Raw genomic sequence first — 23,295 nt, 5'->3', positions numbered from 1 at the left:
AGTTGAAGTCTTCTACTGAGTTGAATTGTTATATAAAACAACTGTTGTTGTTGTTTAGTTGCTATGTTGTGTCCTACTCTTTGCGACCCTGTGGACTGTAGCCCACCAAGCTCCTCCATCCATGGGATTTTTCGGCAAGAATACTGGAGTGGGGTGCTATTTCCTTCTCCAGGAGATCTTTCTGACTCAGGGATCAAACTGCATCTCCCTGCTTGGGAGGCAGATTCTTTATCAGGGAGCCACCAGGGAAGCCCATATAAAACAAAGTACAATGCAGAACTGTGTACTTTCCCTTCATAAGATTCATTCTCTACCTGGGAATAGATTTTTAAGGGCAATTCTCATCATGTAGATGTGATCAGCATTATTTATAGGTTTTGCATTTCTTTCACTTCAATTTGCAAACTTGTACCACTTTACTAGAATGAAATATTAATGCTATTAAACACAATGAAATTTTTTAAATGAGATGCTAAAATAATATTTATTCACCAATCTTGGACCACTACAGTATTTTAGATTATTGATTTAACATCTAAATTTCTTATCACATGTCATGCCTAACCAGAGAAGGCAATGGCACCCCACTCCAGTACTCTTGCCTAGAAAATCCCACGGGCGGAGGAGCCTGGTAGGCTGCAGTCCATGGGGTCGCAAAGAGTCGGACATGACTGAGAGACTTGACTTTCACTTTTCACTTTCATGCATTGGAGAAGGAAATGGCAACCCACTCCAGTGTTCTTGCCTGGAGAATCCCAGGGACGGGGTAGCCTGGTTGGCTGCCGTCTATGGGGTCGCACAGAGTTGGACACTACTGAAGCGACTTAGCAGCAGCAGCAGCAGCAGCCATGCCTAACACTGATCAGTAGAGGCTGAAATTTAACTGTAATGGCAGTCCAAAAAGACAAGTTTTCATTTTTAATTCCTCATAATTCAGAGAACTGCTTAAGGGTAAATATATTCCGATTCTTCCAGCCTGTGTTTAAACCCACCGTATTTCGCACGCACACCCTTGGCCCCATACAGCTCTCTCAGTCCATGTTGGCTCAGATTCGCATGGAGGTGACATATGGGGCATTCCGTTAAAGAGTGGTGCTGGGTTACTTCATTTCTGTTAGAGAAGGAAGCAGTGGGAAAATATTCTCCACTTAATCTATTTTACTTTCAGCAAGGTGTTGCCTCTAAATATTAATTTACACACACGCAAAACTCACTGGGTACTTTGAGCTGTCTGAATGTAAATGAAACAAAATAATCCAGACTAAAAAATGGAGTTTCCAGTATCTTTTCTCCTCAGGCAAAGGGTGAAAAAAAAAAAAAAAAAAACCCAAGGATTTAAAATTCCACCCCAGTGGTTTCAAAGACAACAAAACATCTCCCATCAAGCTCCTATTTAAATAAGTGGGGTTAATGAGAGTAGAAATTACAACAGCATTAAGAAGAAAAATAAGCGTTTATGCCATTTTCATACAGAACCTATTTCCAAGTCACTATAATGCTTTATGCTTAGAATACTGTAAATTCTTCAATTTTTTTTTAACCTTACTGAGATCTATGACTACTTGGTGAAACAGAGAAAGTGCAGATACTATTACTATCAGGTAACTTGAGAATCAGAAAGACAACAAGGAGAAGCTGTGCGCCTCAAGGATGGTGGCTTTCCTGAGTGGACTGAGGCAAATAAAACTGATTCACTGATAATGCATTTAATTTTTCTCTCAGCAACTAATTGTATATCTACACTTAATGAGAACACTAGAAATAATCAATATATGCATGTGTCAAATGACAAAAAAAAATGTTTTTGATCTTAAAACATTTGATCTTTTGATCTTTGATCTTTTGTACTTTTGGATTTCCAAAGTACAAAAATGGGAGGTGGGGACTGGGCTTCTCTTGGGTCCACTGGGCCCTTGCTTGAATCGCACAGCAATTCACCTCCTGTCTTCGCTCCTACCCCAATCTAGAGGGCTTAGAGTTCTGCCCTCTGGATGCCTGGTACTCACTTGCTTGAATTTTAACTGAAGTCCCAACATCCACATTCAGTGGGAGCTGGGGGCCTAGACCTCCAACCCTCCTCTATCCTCCTGTGGCGTGTGATTAGTCACTCAGTCGCGTCTGACTCTTTGCGACCCCATGGACTGTAGCCCACCAGGCTTCTCTGAGCATGGGATTTTCCAGGAGAGAATACTGGAGTGGGTTGTTTCTTTCTCCAGGGGATCTTCCCGACCCAGAGATTGAACCCGCATCTCCTGCATTCCTCAGTCCTTCTAGGAAACACTTAAAGGGACCCTTTGAAGTTCTGTCATCGCAGAGATAAAACAAGCAGAAGCGAAGCACAAGAAACAAGCCCTCCACTTGCTTCCATCTTCACAGAGCTGAAGGCATCAGATCAAAGGTTGGATCTGAGATTCCCTACACTTGAAGAGCTCTTCTCCTCGCCTGGCCTCGGGTTTCTACACTCCTACCCTCCCCCTTGGCCCAGCCCTGTCCCACATGGCCACGAGCAGCTGGCTGATAGCTGCAGCTTTCTCAGGCAAAGTCAGCCTCTCCTCTAAACCCTAGCAGCACATCACAGCCTCATCACATTGTTTTATACCATTTGTTGTTATTGTATTCTCATTTAGTTGTTAAGTCATGTCCGAGTCTTTTGTAACCCCATGGACTATAGCTCTTCAGGCTCCTCTTTTCACAGAATTCTCCTGGCTAGAATACTGAAGTGGGTTGCCATTTCCTTCTCCAAAGGATCTTCCTGATCCAGGGATCTAACGCAGGTCTCCTGCATTGCAGGCAGGTTCTTTACCATCTGAGCCACCAGGGAAGAATTATTATTGTATACATGTTAGTAATTTCTCCCCAACTAGGTTCTAAGCAATGTAAAACTTAGAATCTTCTACTTCTTTCATAATTATCCCCAGGAGTGTCAAACACTATGTATATACTTCCAAGATGCTGAATAAGTTCAAACACCTGCTGGGGACTGACTGGCTGTTACCTATTTCACCTGTTAAGAATGCAAATAAGTGGATAATATGCTGGCATTTCTTCACCCTATTCTGCTTCTCTTGATGGAAAATAAGAGCTTTCACACTTACTGAGTTTAAAGAGCACCACCAAGAACTATTTAGCAAGTAACACTCAGGTAGGATTCTGTCCTTTCTACAGAGACGGTGCAATTCTACATTACAAAAAATATCACTTCTCTTTCCCTGTGAAGTCTTTTCACATTTAAGTCAACTATCCATGTTTGATTAACAGGAAAATTTACCGGGCCACAATTAATATGAGTGATTCACAGTTTAAACAGGTGGAACAAAAGAGGTCAGCGTGGGAGTCAAAGTTTTATGTATTTAGTTCCGTTGTTTTTCTGGTTGTCCAAAAATGAATGTGACTTCTAGAGAAAGTACTTCTGAACCTTTTCATGCTTCCATTTCTGACATTTGAATCAGAAGGTGACAGGTATACATGTTATATAGTCCATGAGAGTATTCCCTCAATAAAGGGATACTGCTTTTGGCCCAGAGTGGGCCTGTGATTCCAACTATATTAGATCACTGTACCACACATGACAAAGAGAGGGAATTCCAACCCAAAAGAAAGCCTTAAAGCCTGCCTCCAGCCTTGCGGTTAGTCAACTGCTCGTCCTCAACCGCAGCTCCACCTCTTAAACCATCAAACCAGGGCTACTGGGAAAGAGTTCAGTGGAGCCAGAATATGTTATTTTTTCAAAACTGAACCCTAGTGGCACTTGTTTGGGTGCTGGAATAACCTTAAAATTCAGCACAGCTTATCTTTGAATCATCCACTCTTTCCCTGAGTCCTGAGTTGCTTGTTAATTCAATAAAACTGACTCTAACCACCTAAGACATGGATTTGTAAATAGAACTCCTTATTGCCAAATTCAGACTTAAATTGAAGAAAGTAGGGAAAACTAATAGACCATTCAGGTATGACCTAAATCAAATCCCTTATGATTGCACAGTGGAAGTGAGAAATAAATTTAAGGGACTAGATCTGATAGACAGAGTGCCTGATGAACTATGGATGGAGGTTCATGACATTGTACAGGAGACAGGGATCAAGACCATCCCCATGGAAAAGAAATGCAAAAAAGCAAAATGGCTATCTGGGGAGGCCTTACAAATAGCTGTGAAAAGAAGAGAAGCGAAAAGCAAAGGAGAAAAGAAAAGATATAAACATCTGAATGCAGAGTTCCAAAGAATAGCAATGAGAGATAAAAAAGCCTTCCTCAGTGATCAATACAAAGAAATAGAGGAAAACAATAGAATGAGAAAGACTAGAGATCTCTTCAAGAAAATTAGAGATACCAAGGGGACATTTCACACAAACACAGGCTCAATAAAGGACAGAAATGGTAGGGACCTAACAGAAGCAGAAGTTATTAAGAAGAGGTAGCAAGAATACACAGAAGAACTGTATAAAAAAGATCTTCACGACCTAGATAATCACAATGGTGTGATCACTCACCTAGAGCCAGACATCCTGGAATGTTAAGTCAAGTGGGCCTTAGGAAGCATCACTACAAACAAAGCTAGTGGAGGTGATGGAACTTCAGTTGAGCTATTCCAAATCCTGAAAGATGATGCTGTGAAAGTGCTGCACTCAATATGCCAGCAAATTTGGAAAACTCTGCAGTGGCCACAGGACTAGAAAAGGTCAGTTTTCATTCCAATCCCAAAGAAAGGCAATGCCAAAGAATGCTCAAATTACCGCACAACTGCACTCATCTCATACGCTAGCAAATTAATGTTAAAAATTCTCCAAATTAGGCTTCAACAGTACATGAACCATGAACTTCCAGATGTTCAAGCTGGTTTTAGAAAAGGCAGAGGAACCAGAGATCAAATTGCCAACATCCGTTGGATCATCAAAAATGCAAGAGTTCCAGAGAAAACATCTGTTTCTGCTTTATTGACTATGCTAAAGCCTTTGACTGTGTGGATCACAATAAACTGTGGAAAATTCTGAAAGAGATGGGAACTAGACTACCTGACCTGCATTCTGAGAAATCTATATGCAGGTCAGGAAGCAACAGTTAGAACTGGACATGGAACAACAGACTGGTTCCAAATAGGAAAAGGACTATATCAAGGCTGTATTTTGTCACCCTGCTTATTTAACTTATATACAGAGTACATTATGAGAAACACTGGGCTGGAAGAAGCACAGGCTGGAATCAAGATTGCCAGGAGAAATATCAATAACCTCAGATATGCAGATAACACCACCATTATGGCGGAAAGTGAAGAAGACCTAAAGAGCCTCTTGATGAAACTGAAATAGGAGAGTGAAAAAGCTGGCTTAAAGCTCAACATTCAGAAAACGAAGATCATGGCATCTGGTCCCATCATTTCATGGCAATAGATGGGGAAAGAGTGGTAGACTTGGGCTCTAAAATCACTGCAGATGGTGATTGCAACCATGAAATTAAAAGACGCTTACTCCTTAGAAGGAAAGTTATGACCAACCTAGACAGCATATTAAAAAGCAGAGATATTACTTTGCCAACAAAGGTCCATCTAATCAAAACTATGGTTTTTCCAGTAGTCATGTGAGAGTTGGACTATAAAGAAAGCTGAGTGCTGAAGAATTGATGCTTTTGAACTGTGGTGTTGGAGAAGACTCTTGAGAGTCCCCTGGACTGCAAGGAGATCAAACCAGTCCATCCTAAAGGAGATCAGTCCTGGGTGTTCATTGGAAGGACTGATGTTGAAGCTGAAACTCCAATACTTTGGCCACCTGATGCGAAGAGCTGACTCATTTGAAAAGACCCTGATGCTAGGAAAGATTGAGGGCAGGAGGAGAAGGGGATGACAGAGGATGAGATGGTTGGATGGCATCAACCACTCAGTGGACATGAGCTTGGGAAACTCCAGGAGTTGGTGATGGACAGAGAGGCCTGGTGTGCTGCAGTCCATAGGGTCGCAAAGAGTCAGAGACAGCTGAGCAACTGAACTGAACTGCTTTTTTAGCTCCGCTGGCTAGAGTGGGGTTGGTGAGGTCCCAGTCTCACATTTGGCCTTCAGGCAAATTAGCTCCATGCCAGAGCCTATTTAGAACTATTGATTGCATTGTTTCCTGGCCAATGACACCATCTTTCATTCTAACCTGCCATTGTTCACAAAATAAGGCAAGTCAGGTAGGATGCTTGAGTGCTGGAGGACAGGGTTAACTCAAGATGAATATTCAACTAACAGTGGACATCAATTATCTCCCTCCTCACTACGGTCAGCATAACTGTGTATCAGGGATTCTGAGGACTTCCATGCACATCATCTAATTTATCTTAAAACCTTATGAAGGAAGTACTATTATTATCTACTTTTTGATCCAAGAAAGCTAAGATTTAGATCTCTTTGCTATACACCTGTCTTCCCAGGTGATGCTAGTGGTAAAGAACCTGCCTGCCAATGCAGGAGATGCAGGAGGCATGAGTTCGATCCCTGGGTGGGGAAGATCTCCTGGAGGAGGGCATAGCAACACACTTCATTATTCTTGTCTAGAGAATCCCAAGGACCGAAGAACCTAAGGTTAAGGTCCATGGGGTCACAAAGAGTCAGACATGACTGAAGCAACTTATCACGCTGTACCCCTAAAATGAACACAACATTGTAAATCAACTATACTCCAATAAAATTTTTTTAATTTTAAAAAATAAAATAAACACACACACATAACAAAAAGAAAGCTAAGATTTAGAAATTAACTAGCATGCTTAAAATTTGTTATTGTTGTTTAAGTCCTGTGCAACTCTTGGTGACCCCATGGACTACAGCACACCAGGCTCCTCTGTCCTTCACTAACTCCTGGAGTTTGCTCAAATTCATGTCCATTGAGTAGGTGATACTAAATAACCATCTCATCCTCTGCCATCTCCTTCTCCTTTTGCCTTCAATCTTTCCTAGCATCAGGGTTATTTCCAATGAGTAGTCATGCCTAAGGTAGTACAGCTAAAAAGTGTTACATCAGAATTTGAACCCAGGAAGTCTGACTATGAAACCTGACCTATTTTATATAGTTCACATTAATCTGCTTTACTCAAAACAGTACCAAGCACCACTAGACAAGTACATTACCGTAATCTATAATTTGAAGAGACAGCTCCTGAGGATAAATATCTATAGGACACAAATATCACTGCAACAAATCCGCATAGGAATATGTCTTTTGTTCTCTAAACAATATAAACCCAAACATTCTCAGAACTGAAATGATAAATCACTTTGAGAACTCTAATACATAGAATTGTCACAATGTTAATACTTAAATTTAAAATGTAAGAAATAGTGCAAACACTAATGAAACTTAGAATTCACTCTAAATCCATGTAAAAAGAAGCAAGGGTGAGCTGGAGCAAGAATATGTCACCATCCCTACTTCCCAAAGGAGCCCAGGGTGGCAGGTGGGGGACACAGAACAGATACCTGACTCCAAAGTTGAGCCTCAGCAGTAGACCTGGGGCTAAACCAGTCTCCCCAAGCACAGAGGGAGCCTGGGAGAGTTTTGGAAGGAGACAAATGGCCAACATTGAAAACACGTGCCTGTCAGCTTACTGGGCCAAAGGGAATAAAGCAGCAGAAATTGGCTTCATTCTGAAAACAGACAAAGGTAGCTTAGTGAAAAGTGAAAGTCACTCAGTCGTGTCCAACTCTTTGCAACCCCATGGACTATACAGTCCATGGAATTCTCCAGACCAGAATATTGGAGTGGGTAGCCTTTCCCTTCTCCAGGGGATCTTTCCAACCCAGGGATCAAACCCAGGTCTCCCACACTGCAGGCTGATTCTTTACCCCCTGAGCCACAGGGGAAGCCCAAATTGATGTTATACCTGGATCCCTTCCCAACCCACCAGCCTGGTACTCATTATATGTTTAAAATATATAAATATTGTGCTAAGTCACTTCAGTTGTCTCTGACTCTCTGCGACCCCATGGACCATAGCCTTCCAGGGTCCTCTGTCCATAGGATTTTCCAGGAAAGAATACTGGAGTGGGTTGCCATGCCCTCCTCCAGGGGATCTTCCCAACCCAAAGATGGAGCCCTCATCCTCTATATCTCCTGCATTGGCAGGCAGGTTCTTTACCACTAGTGCCACCTAGGAAGCCCAACAGGAAGATTACACGTTTATTTTTATGTTATTAAGAGTGCTTAGACATAGGGAGAGTCCCTTAATACAACTGAAAGAGATGTCTCTGTCTTTTGCCAGAGAACGCTTTCTATCAATTTAATGGGTAAATAAGCCCTTTCTCCCCACTGTTGGGAAAGGAGGGCCTCTTGTGACCCTCTATTGATTAAGACTGCTGTGGAATGTTATTTGCAATCTCATCGCATAATGGAAATCAGGAGGTAGCTGTCATGGTTTCTGAAGACAAATTGCTGGTAGCTGAGTCAAACCATAGCCTCTTTTCGTCTCTTACTGTTCTCAATTCCTTGTTAATGTGTACCTCACAGTCTAGGTTCTTAAATCGGTCTGCTCCACTGTCATAGGTAGTAAAAATGAGGAAACGTGGTCATCTAAGTGACCCTGCTCTAGGAACCGTGTTCAAGAGGCCATTCCACTGATCAGGACTCCTGAGCCATGCATTATTTAATAAGGAACACAACTTCCAAAAGGGCACATAATTAAAAATAGATCCATACAGCAGCTGCTGTGATTATGACCAATAGGAACAGAAATTCAACCAGGCATGAGTCAAAAGAATAAAAGGCCGCTACCAGACAGAACATTGTTCAACCTCATTTTTGTCTTGTGTACTTTGACTTGCTAAGTCAGCCAGCAAGCGATTTGCAGGAAGCAGAGGTTCTCAAAGCGTGATCGGCAAAACGGCAGCATCAGCATCACCTGGGAACCACTGGAAATACCAGGTCTCAGACCCCAACCCAGACTTTCTGACTCAGAAGCTCTGCCAGGGGCTCAGCTATGCTGCTTTCACAAGCCCTCTGGGTGATTCAGATGCAGACTAAAGTTTCAGAGCTACTGGGCAGGAGCCAGGGGCAGCCCCCAGAGGTGAAGTTTCCCCAGAAGGTACAACCTTTGGCTGTTTTATAGCTTTCTAGCTAGCTTCTGAAGAGTCTGGGAAGAAACCTGTCCTGAAACCAAAGAAAAGCACTGCCACCTTCAATTTGGCTGTATGCTAAAACTTCTCTTTAAAAAAAAAAAAACAAGTCTCTAAATGTCTTTAAAAAACTAACCACTGCGATCTTCGGGGTGAAAGAGTTAACAGAAGAGCATAGGCCTTTCCTTGCACAAATTTATTTATCTACATACTCGGTAAAGAATCTCCCTGCAATGCAGGAAACCTGCGTTCAATTCCTAGGTCGGGAAGATCCCCTGGAAAAGGAAATGGCAACCCACTCCAGTATTCTTATCCGGAGAATCCCAAGGACATAGGAGCCTGGTGGGCTACAGTCCATGGGGTCGAAAGTTGGACATGACTTAGCAACAAAACCACCACCACCACATATACCCTGACTTGTTCTAGAAAGGCTTTTCAGACAACTTCTTATGCAAAAAAAAAGAAAAAAATGCATAGTACTGTCACAATTCTCTTGGAAAAACTCACTACTTTCCAAACAACCTCGTTATTATTTACTTAAATTTTTAATTTTGGCTGTGCTGGGTCTTCATTGCCATGCAGCCTTTTTCTCTAGTTGCGGTATGCAGGCTTCTCACTGCGGTGGCTTCTCTTGTTACAGAGCACAGGCTCTAAGGTGTGTGGGCTGTAGTTGTTGGCTCCGAGGCTCTAGAGCTCAGACTCAAGAGCTGTGGCACCAGGGCTTAGTTGCTTTGTGACATGTGGGATCTTCCCCAACCAGGGATCAAACCCATGTCTCCTGCATTGACAGGTAGATTCTTTGCCACTGAGCCACCAGGGAAGCCCTTATTGACTTTTAACTGAATGAAAGATTCTTTAAATTCTATAGGCTTGTTTTATAGCTTTCTAGCTATCTTCTGAAGAGTCTGGGAAGAAACCTGTCCTGAAACAATTTTCAAAAGTTTCACACACATGATTTCATATAATCCCATAATAATCCTTCTTTCCCCTACTCCTTTATTGCCCCTCTCCTCTTCCCTCTCCTCACTCACGCATGTGTGCATGCTAAGTTGCTTCAGTCATATCCAACTCTTTGCAACCCTATGGACAATAACCAGCCAGGCTCCTCTGTCGAAGGGTTTCTCCAGGCAAGGATACAAGTGCATTGCCATGCCCTCTTCCAGGGGATCTTCCCAACCCAGGGATCAAACCCGCATCTCTTTATGTCTCCTGCATTGGCAAGCGTGTTCTTTACCACTAGCGCCACCTGGGGAGCCCGTCCTCACTCACAATCACTAGTTAAAACAATTTTTTTTTTTTTTTTTGGCTGCACCATGGTTGGCACTTGGGATCTTAATTTCCTGACCAAGGATCAAACCCAGGCCCCCTGAAGTGGAAACTTGGAGTGTTAACCACTGAACTGCCAGGGAAGTCCCTGCCTTATTAAACACTGAAAAGACAGGCATTAATCACTGTCAGGTCTTAAGATATCTTCAATATTCACTTTAAGATGTTAAAACTTTTGAGGCTAGGAAAAGGGAAAGTAAGAAACATTTAATTTAAATTCACCAAGTTTAAAATCTGCTCCACTCAACAAGTCATGATGCTGCTTTAACGGTCTGAGCACACAACCACAATACTAACACTGGTTCTAAGTTACTCAACGTCATAAAGAGCCATGGCCTGTGATGCGGGCCTATGTCATGTCAGTCTAACTTATAGCAAAGTGTTTTGGGGGGATTCGTTAATTCAGCCCCTCTGTTGGTCCAAGAAAGGGCTCTATGACATCAAAATTCACTTGAGAGCTAACAGTGCTCAGGCATCTAACAATGCCTCTGGCATTGTTTTTACTTTTTTTTTTTTTTAAATGATTAAGTGACCTTAAGAAATCAAAGTCAAATAACTTAAAGGATTTATTGAATAAATGATGCTCTATTCATATAATTAAAGTTTTATAGCTCTCAGTCCTGGACAAATAACAGAATCACCTGGTGATTATAATACACCAATGCCAGGGCTCCACCCCAGTTTTGTTCGTCTTGTAGGATTTGGGCTTTTTAAAAAACTATCCAGGTGATGGTAACATGCAGCCAGGGTTGAGAATTACTGAGGTGAATCTATACTAACCAATATGGAAATCTCTCCCAGTCACATTGTTATATGAAAAAAAAAAAAAAAAACAATGTCATAAGGCATATCTGTTAATAAAATTCTGTGTATGTAACTTTACTGAGAGATATGTGTGTTTGAATATAGCCTCTTTCCATTTTACACTATTTACTTATTCGTCGCTTGGACTTTCAAAATGAGAATGTGCTCATGTCTTTTACTTAATTTTTAATTTTAAAAATCTGTTTGGAGAAAACATGCATTGGTAGGAAAATGAGGTAGCACAAGAAAATATAGGAATTCCCCAAATATACCATCTCTCCTTCTTTCTCCTCCTTTCCCTCCTTTTGCTCCTTTTTCTCAAACAGTACAAAAGTACAACACAAAAAATCCCATATCTGTTCTATGTACCCAACACCTATTGTTTCCAAAATCTAGAATTGGGGTGAGGGTGGTGGAAGTGGGTGGAGAGATATGGTTCATTCATTCATTCAGCAAACATTTATTGGGTTTCCAGATAGGTCCATACTAGGTATGGGAAATACAACCACAAATAAGACATGTATGCCCTACGCTTATCATGGGTATCATCCTGCCCTCATGGAGCTTTGTTACATGTAACAGAGAAACTTAATGTAGTGGAGAGAAGTGAGAAAAGACTTGCCCAAGTGGAAGTAGATCTTCATCATGGAAGTAATGACGGCCATGAGAGCTTTAAGAAGAGTGGCATGACCACATCTGGACATTTATGTATCCCTATTGCCGAGTTGTGTCAGTGACAACAGGCAGTGCCCATTTCCCCCATCTCACCCACTTAGAGGCACTAAGAGAGAACACCCGTCATCTCTCATCTGAAGTGAATAGGCTCTTTACAAAACTCAATTAGAGCTTGACACAGAAGCAAAGGATTGACTGAGGAGTCTATCTTTCAATTTTCCATTATCTATTTGCCATCAAATAAGATTTAACATAAAATGTTGCCTCCTGCTGAGTTTATTGATTGGGCTCATTTTTCTGTCCATCTAACTAGATAAGCCTGGATAGGCAGATTTACCTGTTCAGAGTTTAGAGTGAAGAAAGCCCATTGTAAGCAATAAATAACTTGCAAAATGCTTGGCTTTATGGGAGTGGTTGCTGCAATTAGTGGAGTCTCTTGGAAGAAAATACATCTTTGTAAACACAGAAGGGTTGGCGAGCACATCTAGGGCAATGGGATGCTTCACTGTACTTCACCAACTTAACATGAAGGTCAATTTTAGCCATTTAGAGCCAGGACGCTTCCACACGGGGAGAAATTATCTAGCCCACAAGTGGATTTCCATTCAAAAGTCCCATTTGATTACTTTGGAAAGCATACACTATAGACTAACCTCCCATCCTTCAATAGTCGAAAATTAACTCTAGGTAAAGTTCACCAGAAAAACAGGAGAAAGAGAATTACATCTGACACTGTCCTTTCTTAACCTCGATGCATCTATGTGGACATTAACATGCATTACCTCCAAGCGCCAATGTGCTATTTTTAACTTAGAATGTTCAATCTTTGCCCACAGTAAGACATGATTAGTGTTTTGAGGAGCAGATTTGCTCTAATTTAAAGGAGAGGGGTGGAAATTTCTAGAAAAGGAAAAAAATCCCAGCTCTTTATAAAACATATGCAAATTCCTCGAAACTGCTTTATAAAACAAATTTAAATGATGGGCTCCCTGGCCAACATACCCAAAAGACCCTCTCGTTCTTTTTAATTCTTTTCAAACTACACAATCTCTATCTGAGAGTTGGACTCCTCTTTTCTTTGGTCTCTCTGCAACGCAGGAGCCACTGAAATGGCAGATCTGCTTTCATGCAGGTTGGAGCAGTTCCGAGTTTTCTGAGTTTGCCACTTTGCAGTTATCCTAATCGATCCTACTATTATCTACAAATATTAACATTGCTGTTGTTTTTGTTCAATTGTTCAGTCATGTCCAACTCTTTGCAGCCTCATGGACTGCAGCATGCCAGGCTTCCCTGTCCTCCACTATCTCCTGGAGTCTGCCCAAGTTCATGTCCATTTGAAGAGGAAAAGTTAAAATTTTACATAACCTCCTGCTCCTTCTGCCTCTGTAACTCAGCTTGCTCCTTGCAAAGTCTGGATCACGTAGGTCTCAGAAAATGGGGACTCACAATACTAGGAACTGGAGCTTATCTCACTCACCCTTGTCCTGCTCTTTGCAATCACCCAGCCTCTGCAAACCCACAAACCTGCTTAATCATGCCTCAGTTCTGTTCAGTTCAGTCACTCAGTCATGTCCAACTCTTTGTGACCCCATGATTCGCAGCACGCCAGGCCTCCCTGTCCATCACCAACTCCCAGAGTTCACTCAGACTCACGTCCATCGAGTCAGTGATGCCATCCAGCCATCTCATCCTCTGTCGTCCCCTTCTCCTCCTGCCCCCAATCCCTCCCAGCATCAGTCTTTTCCAATGAGTCAACTCTTCACATGAGGTGGCCAAAGTACTGGAGTTTCAGCTTTAGCATCATTCCTTCCAAAGAAATCCCAGGGCTGATCTTCAGAATGGAGTGGTTGGATCTCCTTGCCAATGTATAAAAACTATGTAACCCCTTTGTTCAGGGCTCAGAGCTTGGAGTGTTAACTCCTCCAACAGCTGAGCTAATAAGCCAGAATTCTCCAGCTCTCCCAGTGTGGTGCTTGGTTTCTCAATTACTGGTTTCTGCAACACTTTGAGTCAGTGTTGCCATCAACCATCTCATTCTCTGTAGTCCTCTTCTTCTTCTGTCCTCAATCTTTCCCAGCACTTGGTTAGACATAAAACAGTCACCGAGGTGACTGCTCTGCCCCTCTGTTAACCCAAATATGACGTGTGTGTGTGTGTGTGCTAAGGCTGTGTGTAGCACTTCTAAAAAGTTCAGATCATTTACGTTCTGTCTGTGACTCTCAAACTTGTTTTCACTTCCAGTGCTCCTGAGAAACAGGAGACAGTGCAATCAGTAAAAATGGTTCTCAGGCGGGAGTTGGCAGGCTCGCACTCACTGGGTCCTGTCACAGGAAAAGCCTCTGAGGTAGTTCTGACCGCTGATACCCCATCCCCCGGGCAGGAGGAGACAGTGCACGCCCCTTGACCCGGGTAGACAATCACTGGTTTAGTGTGGCATTCAGTGCCCCAGGGGCGGGGCCACAGGGCAGCTTCTGCCCGTCCCCCTCACCAGTAGTCTGGCTCCACTCCCTGTCCAATTCACCTCTTAAATTAAAGGACTGATTTTTTCATTTGCCCCTGAGCTTTGACAGGAAGAGAAACAAAGGGCAACGTTCCTTCACTCTAGAAAGGAGCAGGACCAGCTGTATTCCAGGGCAGAGGAGATGCATAGGTGCATGGTGGTGGGCTGCCAGCATGCTCAGTCATGTCCCACTTTCTGTGACCACACAGACTGCAGCCCACCAGGCTCTTCTGTCCATGGGATTTCCCAGGCAAGAATCCTGGAGTGGGTAGCCATTTCCTTCTCCAGGAGATCTTCCCCACCAAGGGATGGAACTCGTGTCTCTTGAGTCTCCCGCCCACTGTTCTCCACCCCCAAAAGTGCTGTCTCTGGAGGGCTAAATGAACCTCCCTCCGTGTCTGAATTCCCTTTACAAAGATACACCATTTCATCAAACCACAATTCGTGATCCCACGAAAAACAGAATCTTCCTCTGACTTAAACAGACATGCTATATGCAGATGGCATATACCTCCTTTCCTGAAACAAGACTGCAGTTAGGAGAACACAGAGGGACATGAAGCCAGGAAAGACTGCCAAGGTAGGTCAGACTGAAGGAAGAGGAAGCTGGGGGTGCCCGAAGGACTTTGTCTCCTTCACAACGTAGCCCAGGCAGATACTACGTGGCTTTACCCGGACTCTCCATAAAAAAGAGAACTGAGACATTCGGAGTTAATTCTTATTTCAGCCCAGATATTTTCTATATAATTTTAAACAGATTCTAAAAAACCCAACTAATGCTTATTGTTGAGCAGGACAGTGATAAATTCGTTAATCAAGACCTTGTTTACATCCCTCACGGTCAGGGTTAATCGTTTGTGGGTTTCCAAACCAAGATGCTCAACCTTCTGTAACTCCATTAATCCAGGAATAAGTGACACAATGTTGATATCCAGGAGTTTTTTTAGATACTGTGGGTCATATGCTGTTCTGGAGGGTCCCAAGCTCCATAAAATTGTCCTAAATGTTTAATTTTATTCACAGTCACAGCATTTGGTTAATCAAAGTATTAATCTTTCAAAAGGAAGTATAAGCCCTTCCCCAATGCATTAATTTGCCAATCATTCCTTTGATAACTATTCTAATATTTCATGTCAGTCCTAGCATACATGTTTAAACAGAATATATTTTCACACATAAAGTGAAACATTTTCTATTCCAAAAGTGACCATCATCATTTCATAATTAATATCAGTGTGGAGCGCTGGCTGGAGGTCTCATATAAATCATCAAAATAAATGAAAATGGCACAACGATGAAACTGCAATTATCAATTCAGTCACGTGATTCCAGGTTCAGCTAGAAGACCGGCTGATCACTTACATCTTCTCACTTGCTTATAAAAGACAAATTTTTCAAGCCCCAGTTATTTGGTTAAAAAATATATCTGCTTCCAGATATTAAATGCTCACTCTGGACCAGCATACTGGTCTTAGTTATGACACCTAGCATAACCCCACTCCACTACTCTTGCCTGGGAAATCCCATGGATGGAAGAGCCTAGTAGGCTACAGTCCATGGGGTTGCGAAGAGTCGGACAGGACTGAGGGACTTCACTTTCACTTTTCACTTTCATGCATTGGAGAAGGAAATGGCAACCCACTCCAGTGTTCTTGCCTAGAGAATCCCAGAGACAGGGGAGCCTGGTGGGCTGCCGTCTATGGGGTCGAACAGAGTCGGACACGACTGATGCGACTTAGCAGCATAACCAAGATCTCCTCCTGGCTAAAAGGCAGGAATGGCAGCCCCTTCATCTGCTGATGGATGGTTTCCAGAATTGGCCTACAGCACTGGACTCTGCCCAGAGTCAATGGTAGTTCTCCCACCTGGCTGAATAAGGTCCCTCAGAGTCACCCAAGAGGGTAAGGAGAGAATTGGCCTCTCAGTGAGAGAAGAACAAAGCAGAGAGAAGCCAGGTCTAGAATGCATTAAAACAAAACCTGCCCTTTGGGTAGCCTGAAATTTCCTTTGGCAGCCCAAGCAGACAAAGGACAGTCAGGTCCTGGTGGAATCCTTCACCTGCATTTTCTCATTAAATAATCCAACAGACTAACACAGGTAAGGGGTTACCTTGGCTCCAGGTAAGGGGTCAGTTGGCCCAAAAGAAGTTGCTAACAACTTTATCCAGTTTCCTTTGAAAGTTTCCAGAGATGGAGAACTAGAGCACCTTTGGCCACCTATTTCAATTTGGCATCCTTCTTGCCAAGGAGGCTCTTCCTAACGTCTGGCTCAAATATCTCAGGCATTCCCTGATGCCTTTGTGTGACTCTTCAGTACTCCTTAGACACAGAGCACTTCTGCTCAGCAGCATCCTCATTTGAGAAAATTTCATCAATCTGAAAATAGTCATTAAGCTGTCTCTTACCATTCTCTCCTCTAAACTAAGGGAATTCATACAGAAGCTAGGGGGATGTTGTAGACATGAACCAGACTAGATGGTCCTCCAAGACAGCTTCCAAACCAGAAAGACTTTGATTTGAACACTTCTATTTTTTTTAAGTTTTCCATCACTTTGTTCATTTTCGTCATTATATCTGTCATCTATCTGACTTCTCCATATTCTTTTAATATTTTTAAATCTAATACACACAGAAACAGTTTCTCATAATATTAAATGAAGACTCATTAATTCAGAATAAGTTGGAAAAGTCATGTCCCACTAAGTAAAAAAATCAGAGTGACAAATATTTTCAGTTTTTAAAATGTTGCCTATTACCAAAGACTACATAACAAATATTAATAAATAAAATGAGAATGTTAATGAAAAATAAGTTACAATAACTTTATGGGACTTTATGCCTTCAAACTATTGTTTCATATTTATATTCTTTTGCCAATTTTATCTGATATGTAAATGCAATCTGTAGGTAATAGATCATCCTAAACCAAAACGTTTCGCATTATCCTGCTAAATCTGAGCTTTTAATGCAATAAGAATTGTCTGAATTAATGAGATGCTGCTCCATTGTAGCTAGAATAAACCTGACAACTTCATGGCCATCTTCTAGTCCAGAGTGTCACTCCCATCTACACATTAGTGATAAATGCAATTTCCTCACACAGCAACTTTTGTCATAACAGAGCATCCCACATTAAGGAGGTTTCACCAAGTAAATTATCTTATACCTCAAATACCATAAAAACATTTGATCTGATAAATGAGCTAAAAATTCATTAGACTCTCAAAAACTACTTGCTTTGCTTTAAAATCAGCCCAGTTATGTACACACTGCTATATTTAAATGGATAACCAACAAAAACTTATTGTATAGTACATGGAACTCTGCTCAACGTTATGTGCCAGCCTGGATGGGAGAGGGGACTAGGGGAGAAAGGGTACATGTATATGTACGGCTGAGCCCCTTCAATGTTCACCTGAAACTACCACAATATTGTTAACGGACTATACCCCAATACAAAATGCTTTCAGTGTTAAATAAAAATTAAATTAAAAGAGAATATCACAAGATACTGAGGATTCAACATGTCATGGGAATTATCACCTGTTTGTTCAGAAAAAAAAAAGTCACAATCAATCCAATTAATTGCTTTAAAAACGTGGAACCAAATCAACACTTGTAGAAACCTAGACACAAACTCCTCTCTTTGGGGAAACTGTGGCCCTGAAAGAGTCTATGAGCATCTTTACTGGGTTCACTTTCTTCTTAAACCTGCAGCTGGAATTAGGACTACTTATTGTCTTTTCACAATGGTCAGAATTGTCTAGTGCCTTTACCTACCTTAAAAAGTCTTAAAATGTTAGCCACCATGATGGACACGGAGCTCGCGGCAGCACCGATAACACCAGAAATCTTGTCAGGCTTGGTGAAAATGGGCGGATCTCCATTAGCACATTTCACATCGGAAGCATCCTTCTCTATCAAAGCCTGCACAAACGTTAGGGACTGCTCCAAAGCATAGGTGTCCCTGGAACAGGTGTCGAGGATCCGGACACCCAGAGTGATATTGGAGAGGAGATCAGGGTCCTTATTAATCTGGTCAATTGCATAAAGCATGGCCTCCAATCTGTGGATCCCCTTCTCTTTCTTCAGCTCCCCACAAGGCACCCCTCTCTCTCCCTTTGCATGGACAGGAAAGAGACCTCCCAAAATGATGTCCCCATCCACTCGAATGGAATGGGCATACTCTTGGCTGTGAGTTCTTTGCATCATCGTGAGGATCCAGTAGAACTTGGCCGTCAGGAGAAAGAAACAAGGGCAAGAGGCTGATCGCTTTCCCTCGCATACCATTTTCTCCACGGGCGGTGTTGCAATCCAATACCCAAAGTTTATTCTTGCCACAGAAGAAGGGGGACCACCTGAGGCTGCACCTTCTGGAGGCTACCATCAGGGCCCATGGGGAAAAGGCTCTGTGGGTTTCAGCAAGTGTTCTTGATTTGAATGTCACAGTGAATTTCCATCAGACCCCAAGGTTCTATTTTATTTCCACATAAAGTCAACTTGCCTGGAATGATGCAAAAATCAGAGAAACAGCTGAGGTTCTGATGTTGGGATGAGGTCACCAATTCACGTTCTTGAAGTCAGCCCTGTAGCAGAATTATTCCTGGAGGGCAGAAGGAAGAAAAGAAAGGGTTCCATTCAATGGGCCTACATTTTTCATTTCTTAAGCCCTGTTTGCACTGACCTCTTTTTTTGTTGTTTCATTTTCACTATTCAGTAAGAAACTAATTCCTTCTGTCCCCTTATGATTCTGAACACCTGGCTGCACTGCATCTAAACAGAGATGGATGACACTTTTGGAGCAAGAGAAACAGAAAAGTTATCAGTAACTAGGTTGACTCTTCCAAATCAGAAAGTACTTTTATTTACCATTTTATTTCAACAAATCCAGTTTCCAGGAAGGTAAAAATCCTGTGATTGATGGTATTATTTCTTTTCAAATCTGTTTTTGCTTTTTACAGCTGTCTGAATTTAGCATTTAAATTTTGTCCACAAAATCAGAATGAACGGCTATTTTCTGTGATGTATTCAACAAGCCAGTTATCTGTTAATGACATTTTTTGGTGCCTCGGATCTCCCAAGGGGAAAAGTGATTATTCAATCACAAAAAAAAAAAAGAGAAAGAGAGAGAGAAAAAATCCACCCAAGGAGCCCAAAATGTGTAAGTTTTAGAGCTTGTGAAAAGATTAAACATAGAATGTCAGCGATTTCATGTAAATTATCTTATTGTTCTCTGGTAATAAAAAATGACATGAAAATCAAACATATAGGGTGGGTTATATGTGAAAAATATTCCTATCACCTTTGTATGTTTCCCATTAATTTGTCAGAATGGAAGCAATCGGTATGCTTGCAGTTCTGAAGTAAACACTCCTTGATCCTAGAATCACTATGACCAAATCAGAGCTGGAGATGAACTAGAGTTTCTCAATTTTGTCTGACTCAGTGGGAAAAACAGTCATTTCATCAAGATGAGAAATAACCAAGAGTGAAAACAACTACAAGCAAATCTGGTAGAAGTTTATTCTAAGACCTTCACTCTTAAATAATTCCATGAGATTTTTTTCAAAGGACTTTAGTGGAGGTTTAACTGAAAATGGGAACTGACTTCATGGAAGGGCATTTGATGTTTGAAATGTACATGCAATTAACAGGGTAAACACACCAACATATTTTGCTAGAATGGGTAATCTAATGTTCATTTCTAACCTACTTATACAAACAAATTTGAAACCTGAAATGTGGATAATTCTCCTCTACCCTAGTCAACCAACATCTGGTTGTATTTTCCATTCACTTGTTCAATTTCCAGTTCATAAAATTTTCATCCTGTCCTCACTATCCCAAAGGAGAGGATGGTGCCTCCCTAGAGAACAACTGAACATATGTCCAAAACCCTTCAGAGAAGGCTGCACTTTTTTCAATTTCAGATGAAGAGAGGGGACTCGTCAGAGCCCACTGCCTGGAATTTCAGAGTACACACCTGGAACACACTCAGAAATACAGCCAATGACCCAGTCTGTTGAGACAGTTCTTGTCTGCCCATGATAAGCATTTCTGGACTCTTGACACTTGCCAAGCTCTGGATTTTCCCAATTCTGCTCCAAAATACTTAGTCCTTTTCCGTTTTTTCTCACCACTTGTCAGATGTTCTATCACATGTAATTTTCCTAGCAGCTGCTTGTCCCACAGAAAATCTGATTTGGCAACAGCCTGACCTCAGGCATTCCATAAGAGGAAAACACTTAGAAAGTCAAGTTGACTTTCTGGATGACGCCATTGAAGTGATGGACCATAAATTACCCCAACCACCCATTAAGAGAAGGAGTATTGTGTTTTACAGTTTCACAAGGAAGACCAGTTAGAAGACAATAAAACTTTAACTCTGACCACTAATTCAGGGCTTGAGACCAAGTCCACAGGGCTGGGCTGACCCTGAGTGTATCCTTTCTGGCAGAGCACAGAATGAATGGATACTCAAAGAAGAGATGATGAAGAGGAAAAGGGAATGTGCTGTTCTTCAATGACCAGCCTTTCTTCGTTACTCCAAGCCACCTCCCAAGTACTTAAAACACTTCAGAGAATAAATGGTTATCAATTATAGATGACCATAAACACAGTTCATCTGTTAATTACAAGTCATCCTTACCTCTGCCACTCACATAACACTAACCTAGTTCCCCTTGCTGTACAGCCCTGGAAATAGTAAAATAGAGTTTCTTTTAAAGGTATGCATCCCATAGGTCTGTTTAGAGCTTTAAGTTAAGGAAAAGTTGGGGAGCGAGTAACAGAGAGACAAAAATTAGTTTTGTTTAGTGGATGTGTGTGTAAGTCCTTCAGGCGTGTCCAACTCTTTTCGACCCCATGGACTGTTGCCAGCCAGGCTCCTCTGTCCATGGAATTCTCCAGGCAAGAATACTGGGGTGGGTAGCCAGTCCCTTCTCCAGGGGATCTTCCCAACCCAGGGATTGAACCCAGGTTTCCCACACTGTGGGCAGAATCTTTACCGTCTTAGCCACCAGGGAAGCCCTTGTTTACTGGATGAATGCTCTTAAATGGAAAATGAGAAGTTCTATTTTGGTTGTTATTTATTGGGCAGTTTACTTGTATTTTTGCTTAAGTTTCCTCCTTTGCAACATAGAATTAATGGCACATAACCTCTCCGAAGCTCAGTTTCTGGTCCGTAAAGGGGTGTCAGAACCCGCCACATGGCACAGGTTATGTGCTGGCCAAGGTAAGATCTCAGTAAACAGGACCTATCATTGCTAATTTAGTCTGTGGTTCATTTTTCACTGAAGCAGAGCAACTGTTTCCATATTTGCCCAGTTGGTGAGGCTGTAACTGAAAATTTCCGTCACTTTAAAAGTAAAATCAGAGCTACTCATAAAATATTGAAATACAGCAGTTATTTCAAAATCTGATACATTGTCATAAGAATCAGACTCCTGATGGCTAGAAGGCTTAGTTTTCCTTTTAAATTCTAAGGGAAAATATATTTGAAAGTTTGTGGAAAACGACATAAATCTGGTGGCATCGTATAATCTTGCATTGCCTAATCTTGCTCTTGGGCAATTCTTGGGAGCTTTCATCTAAACTCATCCTAGTCAGAGTCAATGAATTTTAATGAAATAATGACCTTTTTATGTTACCGAGCCAAATAGCTCTACTTCAGGTTCTGGGCTTGATTTAAAATCAGGTTTTCTCTGAAACTGACCTTCCTCTAGGGCTCGATACAAACCAGCCTGAGCTGATGGACTTCTTCAAAGAGGTGTGAGGTCCACACTCCTGAAAACATCCTCTGAGAGGAGCTTCTAAGCCCTCAGAAGGGCCTTCCAGGAGGCTTACCCATTAAATGCCCATGCAGCCCTGTTCATTACCTCCCAGCCAGTCCTAAGTACATCGTATATGGGTACCCTGCAGATCGTTAGCACTTCCATTAGCCAACGCATTGGCCCAAGTCTGCTGGGGAGCAGGCCCCCTGATCTGAGTCTGTGGCTCCAGCTGTTTCCTGAAAGTATGGACAACTCCTCCAGGGCCAAGACCGTGAATTCTGCTTCTTTTTATTTTCTAGGTACCTTCTCAGTGCATGCTTACTAAATCACTTCAGTCATCTCCAACTCTTTGCAACCCTATAGACTGTAGCCTGCCAGGCTCCTCTGTCCATGGGATTCTGCAGGCAAAGAATACTGGGGTGGGCTGCCATTTCTTCCTCCAGGGGATATTCCCAGCCCAGGGATTGAACCTACGTCTCTTATGTCTCTTGCACTGGCAGGTGGGTTCTTTACCACTAGCACAACCCAGGAAGCCCTACCTTCTCTGTATCAAAGACTCACCTAACAGAGTATCCATTGAATTTTCATACGCCAAGCTCGTATGTAAATGAGAGGGAAAAAAGGCTCAAAGAGGTTGAAGATGGCCCAAAGACCTGAATGGCACCACAGGCAAAGTCCTCCAGGGCGGGGGGGTCCTGCCCTTTGAGGAAACCCCCCAGAGCTGCAGAGATTGACTGGGACAACACAAGGAGAAGGCGCTGCCCCTCCACTGAAGTCTTTCAGAAACAGGCACAGCTTTGTTGACCAGCTCTTTAAGAAAAACAATGCACTCATTAGGAGGGGTCACCTGGGGACACTTCCAGGGCAGGGTGATTTCTGAATCTTTCAAAGGATTGAGAATGTCAAATGCAGTTTGTCCAAACGCCTGGGCTTCAAATCAGGTTTCCCAGGCAGCCTGATAACAGTGAGAACAAAACCACCAAGCCTTGTGGTGGGGGGTTAGTGAGGAGTCGGTGGGGGGGGATCTATCAGGAGCTGTCACCAGGTCACCAGGTCTTCCTCCAGCACTTGGCTAGTGCTTTTGAGACATGACAGGATAAAATCCTTACAGGAACAGAAATAGCCAAGGATTGTAATCATTT

At 42.2% G+C, this 23,295-nt stretch overlaps 1 protein-coding gene across 11 annotated transcripts in view; it reads right to left on the bottom strand.

Annotated features, from left to right (window-relative positions):
• GRM8 (glutamate metabotropic receptor 8) overlaps positions 1-23,295 on the bottom strand; it is an 868,572-nt gene that overhangs the window by 834,336 nt on the left and 10,941 nt on the right. For 6 of the 11 annotated variants that reach the window (XM_086395795.1, XM_086395792.1, XM_086395796.1 and 3 more), the window contains one exon: positions 18,162-18,984. In XM_086395795.1, coding sequence (XP_086251921.1) covers positions 18,162-18,671 — 510 coding nt within the window. In that variant the 5' untranslated portion in view covers positions 18,672-18,984. Of the gene's footprint in view, positions 1-992; positions 1,112-2,006; positions 2,375-7,445; positions 7,565-18,161; positions 18,985-23,295 lie in introns of those variants that run through there. The other 5 variants (XM_086395800.1, XM_086395801.1, XM_086395802.1 and 2 more) reach the window with 5 other exon arrangements.

The sequence above is a fragment of the Bos grunniens genome, chromosome 4, assembly GCF_055505025.1.
Source record: "Bos grunniens cultivar Pamir isolate PY7600 chromosome 4, Bosgru_T2T1.0, whole genome shotgun sequence".
Taxonomy (NCBI): Eukaryota; Metazoa; Chordata; class Mammalia; order Artiodactyla; family Bovidae; genus Bos; species Bos grunniens.
The sequence above is the reverse complement of the archived record's forward strand: the minus strand, read 5'-3'. Positions and strand labels throughout refer to the sequence as shown.